This window comes from Pipistrellus hanaki, assembly GCF_964339955.1.
Source record: "Pipistrellus hanaki genome assembly, chromosome: X".
Lineage (NCBI taxonomy): Eukaryota > Metazoa > Chordata > Mammalia > Chiroptera > Vespertilionidae > Pipistrellus > Pipistrellus hanaki.
Window position 1 is genome coordinate 7,300,745 of NC_140524.1, and position 20,601 is coordinate 7,321,345.

General features: G+C 51.2%; 1 protein-coding gene across 14 annotated transcripts in view; it reads right to left on the minus strand.

Moving 5' to 3' along the window:
* Positions 1 to 262: 262 nt before the first annotated feature.
* KDM5C (lysine demethylase 5C) overlaps positions 263 to 20,601 on the minus strand; it is a 34,511-nt gene continuing 14,172 nt past the window's right edge. For 5 of the 14 annotated variants that reach the window (XM_084870999.1, XM_084871009.1, XM_084871004.1 and 2 more), the window contains 18 exons: positions 20,307 to 20,426; positions 20,017 to 20,175; positions 19,342 to 19,523; positions 19,086 to 19,248; positions 10,727 to 10,846; positions 10,420 to 10,614; positions 7,538 to 7,719; positions 7,323 to 7,447; positions 7,050 to 7,197; positions 6,296 to 6,401; positions 5,362 to 5,720; positions 4,728 to 4,866; positions 4,103 to 4,282; positions 3,837 to 3,974; positions 3,082 to 3,684; positions 2,719 to 2,794; positions 2,389 to 2,588; positions 263 to 2,284 (listed from right to left, as the gene is read on the minus strand). In XM_084870999.1, the coding sequence (XP_084727125.1) occupies positions 1,919 to 2,284; positions 2,389 to 2,588; positions 2,719 to 2,794; positions 3,082 to 3,684; positions 3,837 to 3,974; positions 4,103 to 4,282; positions 4,728 to 4,866; positions 5,362 to 5,720; positions 6,296 to 6,401; positions 7,050 to 7,197; positions 7,323 to 7,447; positions 7,538 to 7,719; positions 10,420 to 10,614; positions 10,727 to 10,846; positions 19,086 to 19,248; positions 19,342 to 19,523; positions 20,017 to 20,175; positions 20,307 to 20,426 (3,561 nt within the window). In that variant the 3' untranslated portion in view covers positions 263 to 1,918. The remainder of the gene's footprint in view (positions 2,285 to 2,388; positions 2,589 to 2,718; positions 2,795 to 3,081; positions 3,685 to 3,836; positions 3,975 to 4,102; positions 4,283 to 4,727; positions 4,867 to 5,361; positions 5,721 to 6,295; positions 6,402 to 7,049; positions 7,198 to 7,322; positions 7,448 to 7,537; positions 7,720 to 10,419; positions 10,615 to 10,726; positions 10,847 to 19,085; positions 19,249 to 19,341; positions 19,524 to 20,016; positions 20,176 to 20,306; positions 20,427 to 20,601) is intronic. The other 9 variants (XM_084871011.1, XM_084871010.1, XM_084871006.1 and 6 more) reach the window with 5 other exon arrangements.

Sequence of the window (20,601 nt, forward strand, 5' to 3'; positions counted from 1 at the left end):
AAATGGCCAGGGCTGGAAGGGGTCACATTTGATCTGGGTCTTGCACGACAGGGGCTGGGGCCTCTCCTAAGAAGACATGCATGCAAAGCCCCACATAAACATGCAAACACTCTCCCGTGATGATCCCTGACCCAGCCCACCACCTTCACTTTTGGGGCCCAGAAAAGGACAACATCTTGGCGCCCCCCCCCCCCCCATAAAGACGCCATCAGTAGATTCCGCTCGAACATGCAGAGTGAAAGAAGAGTCACAACGGATCACATGTTGTATGATTCCATTTATATAAAATGTTCAAAATAGGCAAATCCATAGATATTACTGGTGGCCTAGGAAGGGGAAACCAGGGGAGGGATGGATGCCCAAGGAGTGTGGAATTCCTTTTCAGAATGATGAAACAATTCTAAAATCTCTTGCGATGACGGTTGCACAACTGGAATGTAAGTCACTGAACTGTCAAGTTTAAGTGGGTGAACTGCACAGTACGTAAATCACATTGCAATAAAGCTGTTTTCTCAAAAGTGCATTCAAGGCTGCAAATGACCACACATCTGAGCTTTAGTCCCATTCAAGGGCAGAAGGAACCCTTGAGGGCGGAGAGAAAGCAGGGCAGGGCCCCTGACTGGCGTATGGATTGGCCAGGAAGCATTCCAGAAAGAATGAGATTATATATATATAACCTTGGTCTTCAGGGCAAGGAAGCATCACGGACAGTTTTAAGCAGTAGAGTGACACGATGAGATCTGCGCTTTAGCGACATCCCTCTGATCTACTGAATTGTACATTGAAAGCAGGTACACTTTAGGGTGCGTAAAGACCTCAAGAAAGCCAAAAAAATCACTCTGGGGCTCAGGGGGGCAGACAGCGGCGGGAGTTAAGCGAGAGGCGCGGGGCCGCCTGCGGGGGTGGGGACACTGGCTTGGGGCTGAGGGGAGACTCGGGCTGTCCTGCCTCCAGGTAAGGAGAACCTGGTGGAACTCCGTTCCAGAGCCCGCAGCCAGCCCGGCAGCCGCTCCACTGACGGGCGATGGAGGACTCACTGTTCTCCCCTCCGAAGAGAAACGCACTTCAGAAACATGTTTCCAAAAAACGTTGCTAAGGGTTTTATTTCTAACGAGAGGAAAATAATAAAATAAAATTAAGATAGGCTTCGGCTGGAACCAGGTTTCGTGTTTTGCTTTTTTGTTTGCTTTTGAACAAATTAATTACACACCAACGGTCTTGTTTCAATACAACAGGAACCCAGGAGGAGGAAAGGAGACGGGGCGGGGAGGGGAGGGGAGGGGAGGGGAGGGGAGGGGAGGGAAGGGGAGGGAAGGGCCGGTGGCTGTGAGGACAAGCACCAAAAGCTTTCTTCAGATGGCGGAGCCCTGGGGGCTCCCGCCGAATCAGTTAAAAGACTCTGAGCACAGCTGTGTGGTTTCCTCCTCCTGGGTGGGTCGGTCAGGGGAGGGGGGAGAAGGGGGGGAAGGCGAGGGGAGAGTGAGGAAGGGCAAGGGGAGAGTGAGGGGGAGGGGAGGTTAGTGTAGCCTGGCCTGGCCAGGGCTGGAACTGGGGTGAGGGAGAGGAGAGTCCCCCAGTTTGCATATGCACTGGCCTTGTCTCTGGAATGGTGCTGGCCCAGCCTCAGCCACCCCCGGTCCCCCTGCCCGTCCATCTGTCCATCTGCCTCAGGTGTCTGGGAATGCTGGTTAGAGGCTACCAGGGAGGGGGACTCCAGGGGCCGGCCCCCAGGAGCTGAGGTCTGAACAATACCTTGGAGTCAGAATATAAAAGTCAAGGGACTCGGGGGTGGGCTGGGGTGGGGGGTGGCCATCCCCCCTACTCGCCCACCTCCCAAGAAGCAGGCTTGATGGTCAGAAAGAGGATCCTTGAGGCCAAGGGGGGTCTCTGTCGGGGTCTGTGCCAGGCTCAGCCACTGTCACGACTGTTGCTGAGGCGGCTGCTGCGGGCAGGGCACGGGCAGCCGTGGAGTCAGAGTGGAGAAAGGGGCGGAGGGGCCCGAACTGGCCCCTGGGGCCGACTCCAAGCCATTCTGGTTCTCTTGGGTGCTGGGGCTGCCAGTGGCGGGCAGGGGTTGGGGAGGACCCTCAGCCCCCGTCTCCTCCTCCAGCTCCTCCTCCTCCTGGGCCTCCTCGGCCTCTGGCCCTGAGCTCCGGACCCTCTTTGGCTCTAGCTCCTCTCGGGCTGGGTCATCACCCTCCCCACCCCGATCCACCTTCCGCCGCCGCCGCCTCTCCAACGCCCGGCCCCGGCCCCGGCTCCCATGGCGCTCTGCCTTCTCCAGCTGTGGTCACAGATGGGCGGAAAGAGGTGTGGGCCAGTGGTCAGGCCTGGGCTCCCTGGCTGCCGGGCCTGACCTCCTGGCCCTGCCCCCAGTCCCGTCCTCACCTCCAGAAGCGTGCGGACCCGCTGCAGGTCTGGAGGCCGCCCGGCCTGCAGCAGCTGCCAGATGCTGTGGTTCTCGTCCAGGGTCACCTCCAGCAGGTCCCCCTCCAGCATGAGCTCCTCCAGGGGGGCCCGGGTTGCCTCGGGCAGCTCCAGCACGGGGCCGGTCAGCTGCGGCAACAGCGAGGAGAGCAGCTCCAGGTCTGGGTGGGTGTGGAGACAGGCTGGGTTAGAGGCTGCCCTTGACCGCCGCCCCCCCGCCACCACCGAGCCCAGGACCGCGTGGTTCAGCCTGCCGACGTGCAGTGCCCGCCTGGCCGCCTCTGCACCTACCTCTCTTACCTGAGCCTTCCCCCGCGGCTACCTTCTCGGGGCTGGTCACGCTGTCTCCGTTCTCCAGCCCCTGGGCCTGGCAGGGAGGGTGAGAGCGGGGAGTGGTAACTGGGGATCCAGACTCGGTTCTTCCCCCACAACCCGACACTTGGGATCCTCCCCCCCACCCCCCTTCTTGGAGTGGAAGGGCAGACACTAGCTGCCAGCAGGGAACAGTCCAGGAATCGGGACAGAATATAAAACGGGGCAGACGGGGCGGGCCAAGGGGGGTGGAAGGTCAGAGATCAGGCCCAGGGCTGGAGCCCACGTAGGGGCGGGGCTGGCAAAAGGAATCTGGGGACCACAGCCGGGCTGGCGGCTCACCTTAGGCATATCCTTGCCGCTGCCTTCTCTGAGAGGGTCAGAGGCAGGGGCTGAAGGGAGGAGGATGGGGGGCTCCGGGGACCTGGGTTCAGCCTGTAGCCGCTGGCGCAGGTCCGTCAGCCGTCCCATCAGGGCGGAAACGTCCTCAGAGGCCAGAGCCTGCCTGGCGCGGCCCTGCCAGCTGATGGCCCGCTCCGTGAGGCACTGCAGGGCCTCACCCTCGGGCAGCCGCACGGGCAGTCTCTGCAGGGCCACCAGCAGGGCCAGGATGGTCTCCAGGCGCGGCCGGCGGGAGCGCATACACAGCGGGCACAAGAACTTGGTGTCCCACTCCCACCAGGCCAGCAGCGGGGAGGAGGGGGGGCTGGGCCTCAGGGAGTTGAGGAGGCGAGGTACCGACACGCACCGCCCGTGGAACCAGTCCTGACACAAGTCACACCGCAGGGCGCCCGCCCCGGCTGGCACCTGCCCGCACACGCAGAGGGAGCTGGCCGAGGCGGCCGAGGTCGACGACGCCAGGGGACTGGGCTTGGCCGAGTTGGCGCGTCGCAGCCGCAGGATGCCCTCCTTCTCCTTCTGCTCCCCCTCCTTGAAGGCCACGATCTGCAGCGCCAGGCCCAGGACGGGGGAGAGCAGGTCAGCAGCCCTTCCCTTGCCTGATGCCATGAACACCCCCCAGCTAGGGGAACTATGCCCAGGGCACAGGTGGTCTCCCCGTGGCCCCCAGCTCTCCCCACCCGGCCCCAGCCCCTTACCACGGAGCCCGGGTCCCTGAGGTCCTGTGCAGACAGCCCCAGCAGCTCGGTGTCGGACTTGTACAAGCCCAGCTCCTTCTCCATCCACCGGCTGCGCTTGGTGCTGTCCGAGCCGGCGTCTGCACATGGGCAGAGCACCTGAGGCAGGCAGAGGGGGCGTGATGGGCTTCCCCTGCACCCCCTTCCCGCCCCAGAACTCCCCCAACCCCCCATGTCCTTCTCCCGCCAGCCAGGCCGGAGGCGGGGAAGCGGGGCGGGCCCCTCACCTCCAGCAGCGTGTAGCAGGAATTCTTCTTGAGGAAGGTCTTGGAGGCCTTCTCCCGCCAGGAGTGTGCCGTCAGCACCTGCAGCTCCAGCTGCCTCAGCTCCTCCAAGCCCACGGGCAGGTCCCGGCCCACGGCCACCAGGCCCTCCAAGTCATCCAGGCAGGGGTAGTGGTCACCGTTCTGGGACAGGGGCGAGACAGAGCTCAGCTCAGCGTGCCCACAGCTGCGGATGCTGCCCTGTGCCCGGCCTGAGCCAGGAAGACGGAGCGGACTTCACAGTTGGCGGCAGAATAAAACAGGGCTCGTCCTGAGACAATTGTACCCACGTGGCTCTCCCTCGAAACTCCTACAGCCACTGGCTCAGCCCCCACGCATCCAGTCCGCCCCCAGGCCCACCAGTGCTTTTTATCACGCTTTGCCTCTTCTCCTCGCCCTGCTCCCACCATTCCCACCCTCATCAGCCTCCTCTCTCCTCGCAAGCCCTCTTCAGGCTGCTCACTGAGCACCTTTAGCCTCTTCACAGAGTGCCAGCTGCTCCCCTCTCTGGCTGAGCCGACCCCACCCGCTGCCCAATGTATGGGGGAGGGGGAGGGGGAGGGGGAGGGGGAGGCGGCAGGGTCCTCACTTGGATCTCATCCACATCAGCAATCCAGGCCCGGGCCTTAGCAAGAGCCTCCTTGAGAGCCTGGATGTTGGGCAGGTGAACAGGGATGTTTTCTGCCTCGTAGATTATGGCCTCGAGTGTGGCTGGTGGATGCTTCTGCCTGAAGGTAGGGAAGAGAGAGGCCTCAGGCAGGGGTGGTCTGTCTGACCGGAAGTCCAGCCTGAGCACCAGATACAGCGGCGGGAGCCCCATGTATGATGCCTGCGGGTAGCTGCCAGTCACTGCCGGCGGGGCCCGCACACACAACCTGGGCTGTGTCTTGTCAGGCTGCCCTGTGTGTGATGTTTTCCTACCCATGTGTGTCCGTCTGCCTGTCGGTGCTTGTGCTCGTGTGCACCGTCAGCCTGCAGAGGCACTCCTCCGTACATGCGACTGTCCACCTCTGCTTCCCCACAAGACTATCTGCCTCTATGTGTATACGGAGGTTTGTTCTTTTAAATCAGATAGAGAACGAAAAGGGAAGGAGAGTCAATACACCCACACAGGAGCCTGGCACCCAAGGCCACCCATAGGAATCACCTTCAGCTTCTCTAACAACTTCGAAGGCGGGGAAGGGCAGAGGGGGACGAGGCTGGTCCCAGCACCGGACACTCACCTGGCCTCCAGGCAGAGGTGGGCCTTCTCCTCCCAGCGCTCGGCGATGGTCAGCAGCTCCTGCAGCTCGGCCCGGGCCTTATCCACGGCAGGGCTGGGGGCGACGCTGGCACCCGCCAGCAGCAGTCCCCGCATGACAGCCAGGGTGCCCCTCCGGGCTGGGGGGGCCAGCGTGCGCTTCACCTCGTCCAGCCATCGCGCCTGCTCCACCTGCTGCTGGAGCTCCTGGGCCTCCGGCACCTCCACCCCCAGCTGCCGCCCCCTCTCCAGCAGGGCCTGCAGGAGCGCGGGGCTGGGCGGCAGGGAGGCCAGGGCCTCGCACACCTCAGCCTGGTAGGCCTCCACCTGCTCCAGGACACTCTGCGGGACACAGAGGAGGAGCACAGCCTTCAGCTGGTGCCACCTGTAGTGCTGGGAGGACAACCTAGCATGGGCTGGGCTCACTGCCCTCGCCGTGCCCCGAGACACTGGTCCCTGACACTCACTGCCCATTTGAATGCCCTCGGGGGATCTGTTTAAAATGCAGATTCCTGGGCTCCGCCCCAAGATTTGTAATCAGGGCTGGGGAGGAGTCTCTGCTTATTTAAGTCCCCAGAGGGCTCTGAGGTACAGCACCGGGACCCCCTTCTCGCTCGCTTATGCTTGGCCCTCTCACAAGCCCCTCCCTTCACACCAGTGCCCATGGCTCTCTCTAGCCCACTCTCTGCCTTCCTGAACTTGACTCCGCTCCCCAGGCTCACAAACACCCTCGTACTTCCTCCTTGTCCTCTTTCACCTCCACCAGGAAACCTGCCCTTGACTTTGCAGCCTGCCCCTCACGCCCCAGCTCTAGGAGGCAGCCACAGTGACGCTTAAGGGGGCCCAGCGTGGCCTGCGGCCCAGGCCCCCCAACCTGCCCGGGCATTCGGTGGCACCCCAAGACCACCTCTGCTTACCCTGACGTCCCCGATCTGGTGCATGGCACACGGCAGGTTGCTCATCTGGTCCAGGAAGGCCCGGAGCTCGGCCAAGGTCATCTGGACATCGGCTACCCTGTGGGGACTGCGAGGTTTCACATGTGGGGTTTCACGTCCCCTCCTTCCGCGTCTGTGCGGAGACCTGACACTTGTCCTCCAACCCCCACCTGGATCTCTCAGGCTTCAGCTTGCCCCGGGGGAGGGGGTTCTCAGATACAAACGCATTCATAGGACGAGAACACGCGCTGCCTTAGCTTCTAAAGTGGAGATAACAGTACCACCCTCACTAGGCTGTTCTGAGGGTTAACAACGAGAGGAATATAGGATATATTTGAGAAGGGGGTGCTTACAAATTCACTGATGGTCTCAGCAGCTGGACTTTTCAATACATCTTCCACTGGGAGCTGTCAGGCTTATGCTTCAAGACCCCCCTAACCCTCCCACAGGCCCTCCCTGCCCACATGTCCCCTCGGCCTGTCTGAGATCCCCCCAGGTGTTGAAAAAAAGGAACATTTCTAGCTTTCTTGGGACCAAGATCCTCTTCGGTCTACAATTCTAATTGCATGGTCTCTCTGCTCCCCTCTCCCCCCATCCCCCGCCCCATCACCTCCCAGGCCACCTCGAACTTGTCAGTTGCCTGCTGCTGCCTGCCCAGTGGCACTCAGAGTCCATTTCTCAAAGTTCTTTTCCCAGGTGCCACGCGCGCCCAACACCTCGCCATGCCATGCCATACCCAGCTTCCTGGCCGCTGACCAGGCCCAGCGCCCGGGACACGCAGGCCTCGGCCTCGCTCAGGCAGTTCTTGAGTCGCTGCAGCAGCTCGCTGCTCGGGAACCTCCGCTCGCGGGCCTCGGACTCCAGGGCTCGGAGCTCTTCCAGGCCTGGGGAGAGAGTGAGAGCGGCAAGGAGCGGGCGGCACTGAGTGCAGGCAGAGCGAGAGGGCGGGCACAGAAGAAAAGGGAGTAGAACTTGCCTGTGGAGTCCCTCCGACCCCCCCATCACTCACTGCGCTTCCGCCCATCCTCCACCTCCAGGGCCACTCGCACTTTGTTGGCCCAGGTGTCAAAGGACTCAGCCCGAACCTTCAGCTTATGTAGCATGGCAGGGAGCTCATCCAAGGTGTAGCGATACCTGGAGGAAGAGGCCAGAGAAGAGCACCTCGCGCCCCGCTCTGCGTCTCCCTCCTCGGCCCCCTTCCTCCAGGTAGGCCCCCCGGCTCACCGCAGGTACTGCCGGCTACTGGAGCACTTGCAGAGGTCATTGATGTGGGAAAGGCAGACAAGGCCGTCGGGGCAGTCGTAGCAGGCCAGGGCTGATAGGAAGCACGTGGTCTTACACTTGATGCACTGGCGCTCATCATCCGGGAGCAGCTCGAAAGCCTCTCGCTCAGCTTCAGTGATGCCCTGGGGGCAGTGCGACCCACGCATATTATATGGAACCAGAACAGGGCCCCCATGTCAGCCACCACTGAGCCCCGTGCTGGAAACCAAGCTATGCCGAGAGCCGGGGGCGGGGGGGGGGGGGGGGGGAGGGGGGGAGAAGCACCCTGCCTCTGTGAAGTCTAGACTCTCACAGCTGGGGGACCAGAGGGCCGAGGGGAAGATCAGTGGGGTGCGATGGGCATCAGCTATAAGGGCCTTTTGGGTGGGGGAACATAAGGAAAGGGGTAACCAAGGCACCAGAGAGGTGGCTCGGCATGGGAGGAGGCAGGAGAAAGGCTTAGCAGGCAGGACTCACTGCGTGCACATACAAAAGTCTCAGAAATAAAACCTGTGCCCGTCTCCACTATTTAAAGATATAATTTTTATTTAAAACAACATGGCTTCCAAACCTAATAAGCAATGACTTCATCTGTTGCTCAGATGAAGAAAAAGCAATCCATTCAAAAATATGGAGGACAAGCTGGCTTTGTGGGAGGAAACGAAAGATAATTGCCATTATGGGCAATTTTAGGGGTTTTAAAGGGACATTTGGATTCTTAACAGCTTTTAATCTTCTATTTCTTTAGCACCTAATCTTTACATAAAATATGATGTCCAGTGCATATTACAAATCCCACTTGGCCACTTATTAGCTGTGTTATCTTGAATAAATTATTTAAACCTATTAAGTTTTAGTTTCCTTATCTTATAAAATGGAGATAATGGTAGGAGCCTCATTAGGTTGTTAAGAGGATTAACAAAGATAAAAGTAACTAATGACTTAGAAAAGTATCTTAACACTTAGAATAAGTGGAACCATATAAGAGCCAAATAGCCAAAGCAATCTTGTGAAACAAGAACAAAGCTGGAGGTAACAGTTCCTGATTTTGAACTATACTACAAGGCTATAGTAATCAAAACAGCATGGTACTGACATAAAAAACAGACACATGGATCAATGAAACAGAATTGAGTGCCCTGAAATAAACCCCTACAGATACACTGTCAACTAATATTTTTGACAAGGGAGCCCAGACTGTTCAATGGGGAAGGGATAGTCTCTTCAATAAATGGTGCTGGGAATAGTAGATAATCACATGCAACAGAATGAAACTGGACCCTATCTTACACCACTCACAAAAAGTAACTTGAAATAGATTAAAGACATAAACAGAAGACCTAAAACCATAAAACTCCTAGAAGAAAACAAAATGAAAAGCCAGCATACGGAATGAGAGAAAATATTTGTAAACCATACATCTGATAAAGGATTAATATTCAAAATATACAAAGATATAAATATACAACTCAATGACAAAAAACAAACAATTCAACTGGGAAGTGTGGCACTTTAAGAAGGCAGCTAAACTACACTCATCTACACACACAACTGACACATGCTTATGAGAAATCTATTCGAGGAGGACTACCCTCCACTTGGTGATTTCACCTCAGCGTGAGCTATGAAACCATCTGAATGTAATAAAATGGCATTTCCTAAGAAGTGTTCCATATTTCAACCATTTTCTTCATGTGTTAATATTACCAATAATAGCAGCTGCTACACCGCAAATGCCACAGATGCTATTACTACAGATGCTTTGACATAAATCACCTTACTCATGCTTTACCACCTTGTAAGTTTAGTGTTTATTTCCATTTCACAGAGTGGGAAAGTGAGACTATGAGAGGTTAAGTGACTTGAAAAGGTCATCCAGCCAATCAGCATATGCCAGCCTTCCTTGCTGGGTTATTTAAATAATAATGAAGAACAGCTATACTAGCACCGCTATGGCTCAGTTATTTAATATACATCAATCTATACAGCTTTCACAAAGGTAAGCACTGAGCCGGTGTGGCTCATTGGTTGAGTGCTGACCCATGAACTGAGAGGTTGCTGGTTTAAATCATCCCCCCCCCCCCCCCCCCCCGCGTCCTCCACCCCCGCTCCCATCAGGGCACATGCCCGGGGTTGTGGGCTCAATCCTCAGTAGAGGGTATGCAGGAGGCAGCTGATCAATGATTTCCTCATCATTGTTTCTCTCTCTTCCTTCCTCTCTCTGAAATCAATAAAAACATTCTATATAATAAAAGGCTAATATGCAAATCGATCAAGCGGTGGAATAACCAGTCACTATGACGTGTACTGACCACCAGGGGGCAGATGCTCAATGCAGGAGCTGCCACCTGGTGGTCAGTGCGCTCCAGGGGGAGTGCTGCTCAGCCAGAAGCCCTGAGCCAGGCAGGCTCAAGGCTGGTGAGAGCAGCAGCAGTGGTGGGAGGCTCTCCCACCTCTGCAGCAGCGCTAGGGCCTAAAGCACACATGTCAAACACAAGGCCCGTGGGCCAAATCCGGCCCGCCAGGCCTTGCAATGTGGCCCGCACTGCGCTGTCATCACTGCACTCCGCTGTCAGTTTATGACATTGTCAGTTTATGACTGTTCAGTAAACCATTCGGCCCGCGATTTAGGCTGGATTTTAGATTTTGGCCCCTTCTCTGATTGAGTTCGACACCCCTAGCCTAAACCATCAGTCAGGCGTCCTTCTAGGGCTCTGGGACTGCGAAGGGGCACAGATGGCACGGAGGGCCCCCCAAGTGCACGAATTTCATGCACTAGGCCTCTAGTTCAAAACTCTGCCATGCCAGGGTATCTGCTCCGGGGCACTCTCCCCACCACTCACTTTCTCCAGCAGAGCCTTGCGCAGACGCCGCTCCTCCTGAACCATGATGAACATCTCCTTATGCACGGCTGCTGCCAGGTTCAGGTCCAGCTTCTCTGGGCAGGCAGCCATCTTGCATATGAGCTCCTCATGGGAGAAGACACAGTATCTACGGAGCCGGCGGTAGTGCTCAATGCACTGGCGCCCAGCGGGCAGCTGCGGACAGGTTCAAGGTGGAGTTTGGCTAAGCGTGGAGACCGCGGTGCCTCAGCTTCCCCATAACCCTCCTCCTGCTGCTCCCTTCCAGCCTACCACCCTTTGGACTCACCCAGTCAGCAGTGCAAAAGTTGACGGCCTCGGCAAAATTGTAGCCTTGGTTGAAGCCACTGTGGTAAGCGCGAGGGAAGGTAATGACGAACTCTCCTGCGCACTGGTTAGTGCGGACAACCTGAGGAAGGAAGGCCAGAGTCACTGAGACAGGTCTGCAGAAACCTGATCTCCGTGCAGGGTCCTTATGGAGACCAAGGAAAGCCTCGGGAAACACAGTCTGATAACAGATTCCCCAGACCCTCACCCGCTGGGAGGACTGACCATTGGTCTCTGGGCTCTCAAGGTTTTGTGTTGACAGGTGACAGGAAGATTGGAGTCAAAAGTAAGAATTGTACGCACCAAAATATTTCAAGCTCAGCAGTAGTTTTTTAAAAAATTTAAAATGTCACCTTTCATTAAGCTAGTCAAGGTCTTTTCATTATTATCAGTCATAGATGCAGCTTCAAATGGTTCTCCGACGTCCGTTATAAAACCAGCAGACCCTGCCATTCTCCTCCCCAGAGCCAACAACCATCACCTCTTCTTATTCTGGCATTTTAATACCGAACGACATGCCTCAGCCTACATCTCAATTTGCTGAATTTTCTACGCATGTATCAGTAATTTAATCCCTAGCTTTTGGACAAGTGTCCAACTCTGCTATCAGTTTTCACATTTCTGTAGTCTCTCATGGAGACTTATGATCTGTTCCAGTCTGGACCAGCTGTCCTTCCTGGATTATCACTCTCCTGTGAAGGATCACCTGTGTTCCCAGACCCCGAGGTTTCCTCTTTCTTAGGTTTTGGTTTATTCCTTTGCTGTGCTGGAGCACATTCTCTTCTCTAGCTTACTGAGAAATGACGGGAAGAGCTTTTTTTTAAAAAATTGCATATAGAATCCTAAATTGAAAATCATTTGAAGGCATGGCTCTAGTCTTCTAGATTCCAGTGTTACTTTTGAAAAGTCTGGTGCCATTCTGATCACTAATGCTTTGACTTAAACCTGTTTTCTCTCTCAGAAAGCTTGTAGGGCTTTTCTGGTCCCAGTGTTTAATACGAAAATCCACCAAATATACTTTGGTGTGGGTCCGTTTTCATTCACGTACTGGGTGGGCCCTTTGATTCCAAAAACTCAGTCGTTCAGTTCAGGGACATTTTCTTCAATTATTTCATTAACAGTTTGATCCTTTCAGTTTTTCTGTATTTTCCTTTCAGAACTCCTACTATTTAATTATTGAGCCTCCTAAATAAATTCTGTAATTCTCTCTACATTTTTCCTACTTTTTTTTTTTCTGGGAGATTTCCTTAACTATTCATCTTCTAATGTTTTTTTATTTAAATTTATTTTTCAGTCGTCTTCTTCCTGCCTCTCCAGCCGACAGTATGGTGGCCCACCCAGCTCCCAGCTTAAAATCTATCTCTGTGTCTTCTCTATTTCTAATATTTCTCAATCCCTGGCCGCCTCCACTTAGAACTGGTTTGTTCATCTCTCTTTCCGTGCAGGACGCGGAAAAAGGAGATCCCCACCACGTCTGGCCCCCGCCGCACCAGGCCCCCGAATTCTGGCGCCCAACGTGGGCCCAAAGAGGCAACAAGAGAAGGAGCAATGTAGCCAATCCAGGTGCCAGAGTGTTACGTCTGTCACCACAAGTACCGAGAGAAGCTCCTGTGTCCCTTCACTCAAAAGGACTGAGAGTTGCCCGATGACAGCAAAGGGGAAGAAGAAAACGGAAAGATACACAAGGGACTGAGGTGCCAACATGGGGTCATCTGAAGAAAACGACTAAGTGCAGCAGATTGTGGAAAAGCAAGAAGTGGAAGCGACTTTTCAACCATGTTCCTGCTCATGCTAGCGTCTGTAAGCTTCCAGTCTTCTGCAAAGTCTTGTGCAGCCAAGTCCAAGGGCTTGAGTAAATATACGCCAGCAGCAAAAGAGACTTTCTTTCATTTGGTAGCTAAAAATGTTAATATGTCCATAGTTCTGATTTCTCATATTGTTGTTTTGCATTGGCATTGTTTTGTTATTATTTAATAGCCAGAGTTTTGCTCTTGACATTCAAGTTTTGAAAATGAAAAAAAAATAAAATAAAAATTTTTTCAGTTTGTAGCATAATTTTAATTTCCAAGAGCTCTTTTTTGTTCTCTGTATCCTCTTTTAAAATAGTAATTGTCCTTATTTCGTTTGCAATATATCCTCATCCCTAAAGTTACTAATTATGTTAATTTTCTTTACCTTTTTAAAGTTTACTTCTCCCTGCCTACGCTGTTTCTCTAAGTTGCTTTTTTCCTATTTGGTTCCATTTTGTTTTCTACAGTTTCCTTGATTGTGCGTTAATTTGTGGCTACTTCTATTTAAGAAATGAAAAAAAAAATGAATCGAAACTCTGAAAACATAGTTGTTAAGTTTGTCAACTGTGAACTTCATTGTAGGGTGATCTGGCTGAGCCATTTACCCTGTTTTCCCGAAAATAAGACAGTGTCTTATATTAATTTTTTCTCCCAAAGTTGCGCTAGGTCTTATTTTCAGGGGATGTCTTATCTTCCCATGCGCTAGGTCTTATTTTCGGAGGATGTCTTATTTTCGGGGAAACACGGTAGTTTGGGAAACTCTAGGTCTTTCCTTTTGGGCCAGATTCTTGAAGGCAAAAAGTGTGACTGCAGTGTTCTGAGAGCCAAGTAGAGGATTATGGCTGAGAACTGCGGAATGCAGGCTGTATACCAGGGGTCCTCAAACTTTTTAAAGTGGGGGCCAGATCACGGTCCCTCAGAGAGCTGGAGGGCCGGACTATATGAACTACTAATTCCTACTGTAACACCTCGGCTGCGCTCACTGCCCAAAAAACCTGGCGGGCCGGATCAGACTCCTCTGTGGGCCGCATGTGGCCCGCGGGCCGTAGTTTGAAGACCCCTGCTGTATACAATAAGACTTATCATTGTCACTGTACCTCCACCCTCAACTGTACATAGAACATCTCAATCCAGAGATCTATTTTAACCTCTTCAAAATTAAATTTCGAGTCTGTTGCTGGAGTGAGGAGGGTTGTATTTCCAGTTGCGCAGAATGGAAGGATATATCACAGCTTCTTATATAGACATGAACCAATCCTTATTTTCACCTCATTCTCTTTATTCCCAGAATACCTGGTGACGTCAATTATTAAACTTTTGGGGGATTGTGAGGTATAAATCAGGTTAGTTCATTTTCTAGTTTCAATCATTTTGTTTATCATTGTCTTCTTCTCTTGTTTTTCCACGTTGTTTTTTTTTGTTTTTTTTGTTTTTGTTTTTTACCTGAAATAAAAACCCTCTGTGCTATTTTAGTGGAGTTTCAGTATAGAATGGAAGTATCCATCTTTATGTTTAATTCACCATCTTTACTGAGAAGTCTCATAAAGTTTTCTAAGATGAATATTCAATGCTGATAAAGACAAAGTGAAATAGGTACAGTGTCAATGTGGGGACAAATAACCTCTACTCTTTAGAAAGCAAAACTGCTAATATTAAAAACCTAAGATATTTATATCTTCAATCCAACGATTCCTCTGCTAGGATTCTAGATTCACGTGGAGAGAATTAATATCCTAACAATACTGAATCTACCCATTAGTGAAAACACCTACATGTTTATTCAGGTATCGCATCAAGCCCCTTCGCCCCCATCCAATACATTTTCTTCTCAAATCTATCCTTACTTAGAGGCAACATTAGCATTTCTTGCCTGTATTATAGCACTGGGCCCCATTACCAACCACTAGAATTTTCCAAAAAATGCCAATCTGACCCTACCGAGAAGCCCTCACTTGAATCCCTATGTCCACGTGAGAGAGCCATGGCCAGACAGGCAAACTTCCCCTTCCTTCCAGTCTTTCTTTTGTGCCTTTGTGACCGCCTTCCTAAGGACCCAGTCCGTTGTTCTTTTGTAGCACCTCCGACTTTTTATTCCTACTTGTTACTCACCTCCACCCATCTGTGCATACCCATAGGGAGGGACTGGTTTATCTACCTTCAGGGTAATGACCGGAGGGAGTTCTAGCAATATCTGTTGAATGATCTAGTTCCAGCCCTATTTTAAAGATGTGAAAAACTGCCGAAACCGGTTTGGCTCAATGGATAGAGCGTCGGCTTGGGGACTGAAGGGTCCCGGGTTTGATTCCAGTCAAGGGCATGTACCTTGGTTGTGGGCATATCCCCGGTGGGGAGCGTGCAAGAGGCAGCTGATCGATGACTCTCTCTCATCGATGTTTCTAACTCTCTATCTCTCTCCTTCCCTCTCTGTACGAAATCAATAAAATATATTTTTTTTAAAAATGAAGATGTGAAAAACTGAGTCCCAGAGAAGTCTCAAATAGCAGAGCCAAAAATAGAACCTAATGCTCCCGACTCTTTGTCTCAACCTACCCTCTCGTTTTGGCAATGTCCATCAACTGCTGAATGGTAAGCAAAACATGGTATACCCTATAATGGAAAATTATCTGTAAAATAAAAGCCTAAGCGATAGTTACAGTGGAACGACCAGAAAGACTGGTCGCACCGAAACCGGTTTGGCTCAGTGGATAGAGAGTCAGCCTGCGGACTGAAAGGTCCTAGGATCGATTCCGGTCAAGGGCATGTACCTTGGTTGCAGGCACATCCCCAGTAGGGGGTGTGCAAGAGGCAGCTGATCGATGATTCTCTCTCATCGATGTTTCTAACTCTCTATCCCTCTCTCTTCCTCTCTGTAAAAAATCAATAAAATATATATTAAAAAAAAAGAGAGAGAGAGACTGGTCGCTATGACATGCACTGACCACCAGGGGGCAGACATTCGATGCAGGAGCTGCCCCCTGGTGGTCAGTGTGCTCCCACAGGGGAAGTACTGCTTAGCCATGGCTGGCAAGCGCAGCAGCAGTGGTGGGAGCCTCTCCTCCCTCCCAGCAGCACTAAGGATGTCCGACTGCCGGCTTAGGTAAGGAGCAAAGGGTCCTGGACTACGAGAGGGCACAGATCCAGCTGTGGGGACTGCGCGCACCCGGTCCCCCCCGCATGAATTTTATGCACTGGCCCTCTAGTTCCATTATAAAAAGAAAAGTTCTGACACAGGCCATAATATGAACTTTGAAAATATTATGCTAAGTGAAAAAAGCCAGACACAAAAGGCCACATATTATATTTATATGAACTGTCTACAAAAGGCAAATCGGTAGAAATAGAAGGCAGATCAGTGGTTGTCTGGGACTAGGGGTTAGAATGGAGACTGAAAAAGGGCATGGGCATGAAGTTCCTTTCTGGGGTGATAAAAATGTTCGAAAACTGGATTGGGGTGATGGTGTAACACAACTCTGTAAATTTGCTCAAATGTTCACTTAAAATGTGTGAATTTTTGGTAGGTAAATTGTACTGCAAGAAAGCTATTTTTTAATATATTTTATTGATTTTTTACAGAGAGGAATGGAGAGAGATAGAGAGTTAGAAACATCAATGAAAGAGAGTCATGAGAGAGAGTCATTGATAAGCTGCCTCTTGCACAGCCCCCCACTGGGGATATGCCCGCAACCAAGGTACATGCCCTTGACCGGAATCGAACCCGGGGCCCTTCAGTCCCCAAGTCGGCGCTCTATCCACTGAGCCAAACCGGTTTCGGCAAGAAAGCTATTTTTTAAAAAGATGGTATTTTTTATTGATTGATTGATTTTTAGAGAGAGAGGAAGGGAAGGGGAGAGAAACATCGATGTGAGAGTGTAACATCGATTGGCTGCCTCCTACTACTGCGGATGAGCCTGCAACCCAGGCATGTGTCCTGATCAGAAAGTGAACTGGTGACCTTTTGGTGAACTGGATGAGGCCCAACCAACTGAGCCATACCAGCCAGGGCAAGACTTGTTATTTTTAAAAAGGTGGTTATAAACAGTTTATAGTAAGGAAGCAAAAATTGTTCTAGTCCTGCACTGTCCAAGATAATACCAGCCACATATGCTCTTTTAAATTATCTAGTAGCCACATTAAAAAGTAAAACAGATGCAATTTCAATATATTTTATTTAACTTAATATAGTTGCAATATTATCATTTCAATGTGTAACTGGTATACAAAGGTATTAGTGAGATATTGTTTTGTACTAAGTCTTGAAATCCAGAGTGCTTTAACTTTCAGCACATTACAGTTAGGACTAGTCATGCTTCCAGTGCTCAGTAACACCAGGTGGCTAGGAGCTACCAAACTGGACAGTGCCATTCTAGGTCATTAAACTTACAAAAGAAATTATTGTATAAAATCTGCACACTTATTGCTATGTCAAAATTTACATAGAAAAAACAAGATGGAAACATAAAATGTGAAGGAAATAAGGATGGCCTCTCTATTTACACTTTTTTTGGGAAGAGGGCATGTTTCTTTTATAATGAAAATAATAGTTATACTATATATATATCTATAAAAAGAAATGGCCTTTTCTCACCAAAGAGGAAGGAGGGGGAAGGCTAAAGATAGCTCTGGGGGAGCTCCAACTGGCTACACTGCAGCCTGCCAATACGAGAATAGGAAAACCATAGATGCCTTGGATTGAGGGATACTGCCATGAGCTAGGAAAATGCTGGGGGAGCAGAAAGCACAGACTTAAAGGTCTGTGATAAAGTTTTTAAAAAAGAGGTAAGAAATAAACAGCTACTTATATATGAATCTTTTTTTAAAGATTTCTTTAATTGACTTTTTTTTTTAGAGGGGAAAGAAGAGGGAAAGAGAGAAACATCGATGTGCGAACACATCAAATGGCTACCTTGTGCACCCTATCAGGACCGAGTCCACAACTCGGGCATGTGCTCTGACCAGGAATCAAATCAGCAACCTTTTGGTGCAAGGGAAGATAACACAATCCACTGACCAACACCGGCCAGAGCTATATATGTATCTTGGCTGTCTGAATCCTTAGGAGAATCCACCTCTACTTTTATAATTGTCCTTGACATAGCAGGCCAGGTTTGAGGAAAGGTCAGACCCAATGTCTAGTTGTGAAGAGAACTGGAAGGCCTTTGATCAACTGGGCATCTCAACTCCAGTAACTCTTACATGGGGTGAGGTGGAGGTGGAAAAGGATACGCCACCTCTAAGCAGAGGAAGGTTGCCTGAACTGTTGTAGAACGCTTCCTCTAATTCCCTAGATATCTCAATCCTTGGTTAAAGACCACTCCGATGTATAATCAAAAATGTTACTCAAAGGGTATGAAGTACATCAAAACAAGGTGAAGGCAAGAAGAAATTGGGTGAAAACCACTGCCCCAGTCCAAAGCCCTACTTACTGCACTGATATCCAGGGATCTCAAGGAGACGTTGATTCAATATATACTGATTGCCTACCATACCCCACGCATTAGATTAAGTGGCAAGGTGGGTAAGGGTGGGGAAGAGAAGAGAGAAGGGAGAAGGGAGTATAGGATAAAACCCAAAGCAAAGGTGGTGAATGTACCAATCCCTGTTCCTACAGGACTGTTCATCAGGCTGTTTTAAGATCCACACCAGAAAACCAGCTGATGCCAATTAATGCTGGACATTCCCAGGGATATAGTCTCTTATAGGTAAGCCAGGCTTACACCTAGCAAAATGTTTGATAGGAGAGGAGAGGCCCACAGGATAGTATAAGCCAGGACTCTGGGTTCAACTTTTTTTTCTTTTAATGTTGAAAGATATTAGCCACTTTTTTTAAAAAAGGTTACCTTACACCCCAGCTTTATTGAGATATAAAACAAAATATAAAAAAAAAATTTATATTTTACACAATATAAAACATTGTGTAAGTTTAAAGTGCACAACATATCGATTTGATAAGACATATATTGCAAAAGAATTGCCACCACTGAACCTCAGACCTGGTAAATAAGTAAAAAGACCTACCCACTACCCCAAGGGCTACTACAGTATGGAAAGTGCGGCAGAGAACTGCTAGCTGTGCCCTGATATTCTCACCTTCTTTCATAGTAACACGACCTCCAATTGTAGCTGGTATGTAAGCATCTAGAACAAAAATCGCATTTCCCAGTTTTCCCTGCAGCTACATGTGGCCACGTGACTAAGTTGTGACTAACAGGAGATGCATAGAAATTATGCCTGCCCTTAAAAGTAAAGACACCTATCTTTCCCTGTCCTTTTCCCACTTCCCTCTTGCCCTGGCTGGAATGCAGATGTGATAAGAAGCCATCCCTAAGGTGTTGCCCTCAAACACGTGGCCCGGAAGGCTCACCATCACATTGTGTATCTGAACGTTTTTATTTTTGGTCCTATGAGAACCGTCAGACCGATAGCCCGATGAAGATACAACAGGACTGAGAAAGGGGGAGGGGGAGATTCCAGACAAGGACCACCACCACCACAGAGGACATCGCTACACCATTCCCACCCCTGGACACTCACCGGCACGCCATGGGACATGAGGGTATTGGGGTTCATGAGGGTGACAAGCTGGTGGAGGAGGTCAGGCTGGCTATCAAACAGCTCAGGTGTCAGCTTCTTCATCACCTCCTCTAAGTGTTCCGCTGCGAGCGAGGGTACCCCATACCAAGTTTTCGGTTCACCCCTATCCGATTGGAAAGGGGATAGAGAGAGTGGTCACGTCCATGGTCCTGAGGGCGTCCAGCCTGCTTTCCCGGGTCCCCGGCTCCCCACTCACCAGTGGAGGTAGTTAATGGAGTAGCTCCAGTGATCCTCAATGTGCCAGCAAAAAGCTGAGAAGACCATGCCTACATAGAGCCAGGGCACCTTCATGCCGGAGATGTCTGCGTTGATGTGGCACAGTACGGACTGCTCCAGCACTGGCATCACATTCAGGTTCCAGCCACTGGTGGCGTACTCCTGTCAGGTGAAGTATTTGTGGGAAGGGGATGAGGGTGATGACAAGGAACTGAGATCTTCAGCCCAGGGAATGCTACTTTTGAGGTTACAGACCTTCTGGAAACATCTAAGAAATAGCATAGGTCTTCTCCTACAAGTTAGAAGCCCCTGCTCTGAAGCAAAAGGCACCCTCCCTTGATGCAGGATCTGGACCTCATCTTTTTCGGCACATGCAATCTACTCCCTGAGCTTTTTATGAACAAGCCAGGCACCCATGTCACACATCTTCCCATCTGATTCTTATAACAGATGTGTAATGTAGATACTATCCTCATTCCTCGGACAAGGAATCAGCCAATCTCATGACTGGAGATGCCATGCCAGTCACCAGGCTATGATCTTTCCACACATCTCATCTCATGTAAACCCCTCAGAGCCACCGGGTCTTTCCAAGACACCAAAGGACGTGCCTAAGCTCACAGAGCTCACGTATACCCATGAGTCATCCACTCACCTCCTCCTCAGGGGTTAGGTGACGCTTACTGTCGCTGACAGGGAAACCGCTGCCAAATTCTTTGGAATGGATGTCAGCCCCATACTCAACCGTCACGTCTTCCTCAATGCTGTTCACCAGCCGCCAGAACTCCTTCTCCACGAGTTCTGTAGGTACCATCTGGGGAGCAGGGGGAGCGAATGACCGGGGCCCGTCATATCCTAGCCCCACTGGCCCGGGAGAGTGAAGGCCGTCACACGCCAGCACCCACGACCCTAGCCCTGACACTGGCCCCGTCCTCCGTCACCTACGTGCACGGGCATGTTGAAGTAATCGGCTTTAAAGGAGTCGGCCATCTCGCCAAAGCTCTGCAGAGTGTACTCCCGGGTGGCCTGCTCAAAGCCGAAGGCTTCAGGGGGACGCTTACACTCCTGAAACCCAAAGGAGAGCATGTCACCGAGGGAGGGGCAGAGAGGTGGAGAAGTCTCCAGATCGGAGCTGGAATAGGGCAGAGGCAGGGAGGGAGAACAGCCCTGGGTCCGCACCCAAGGCTTCCGCGGCAGCTTCATTGAACAGCTCCGCCTTTCCTCCTAGCACCGCAGCTCA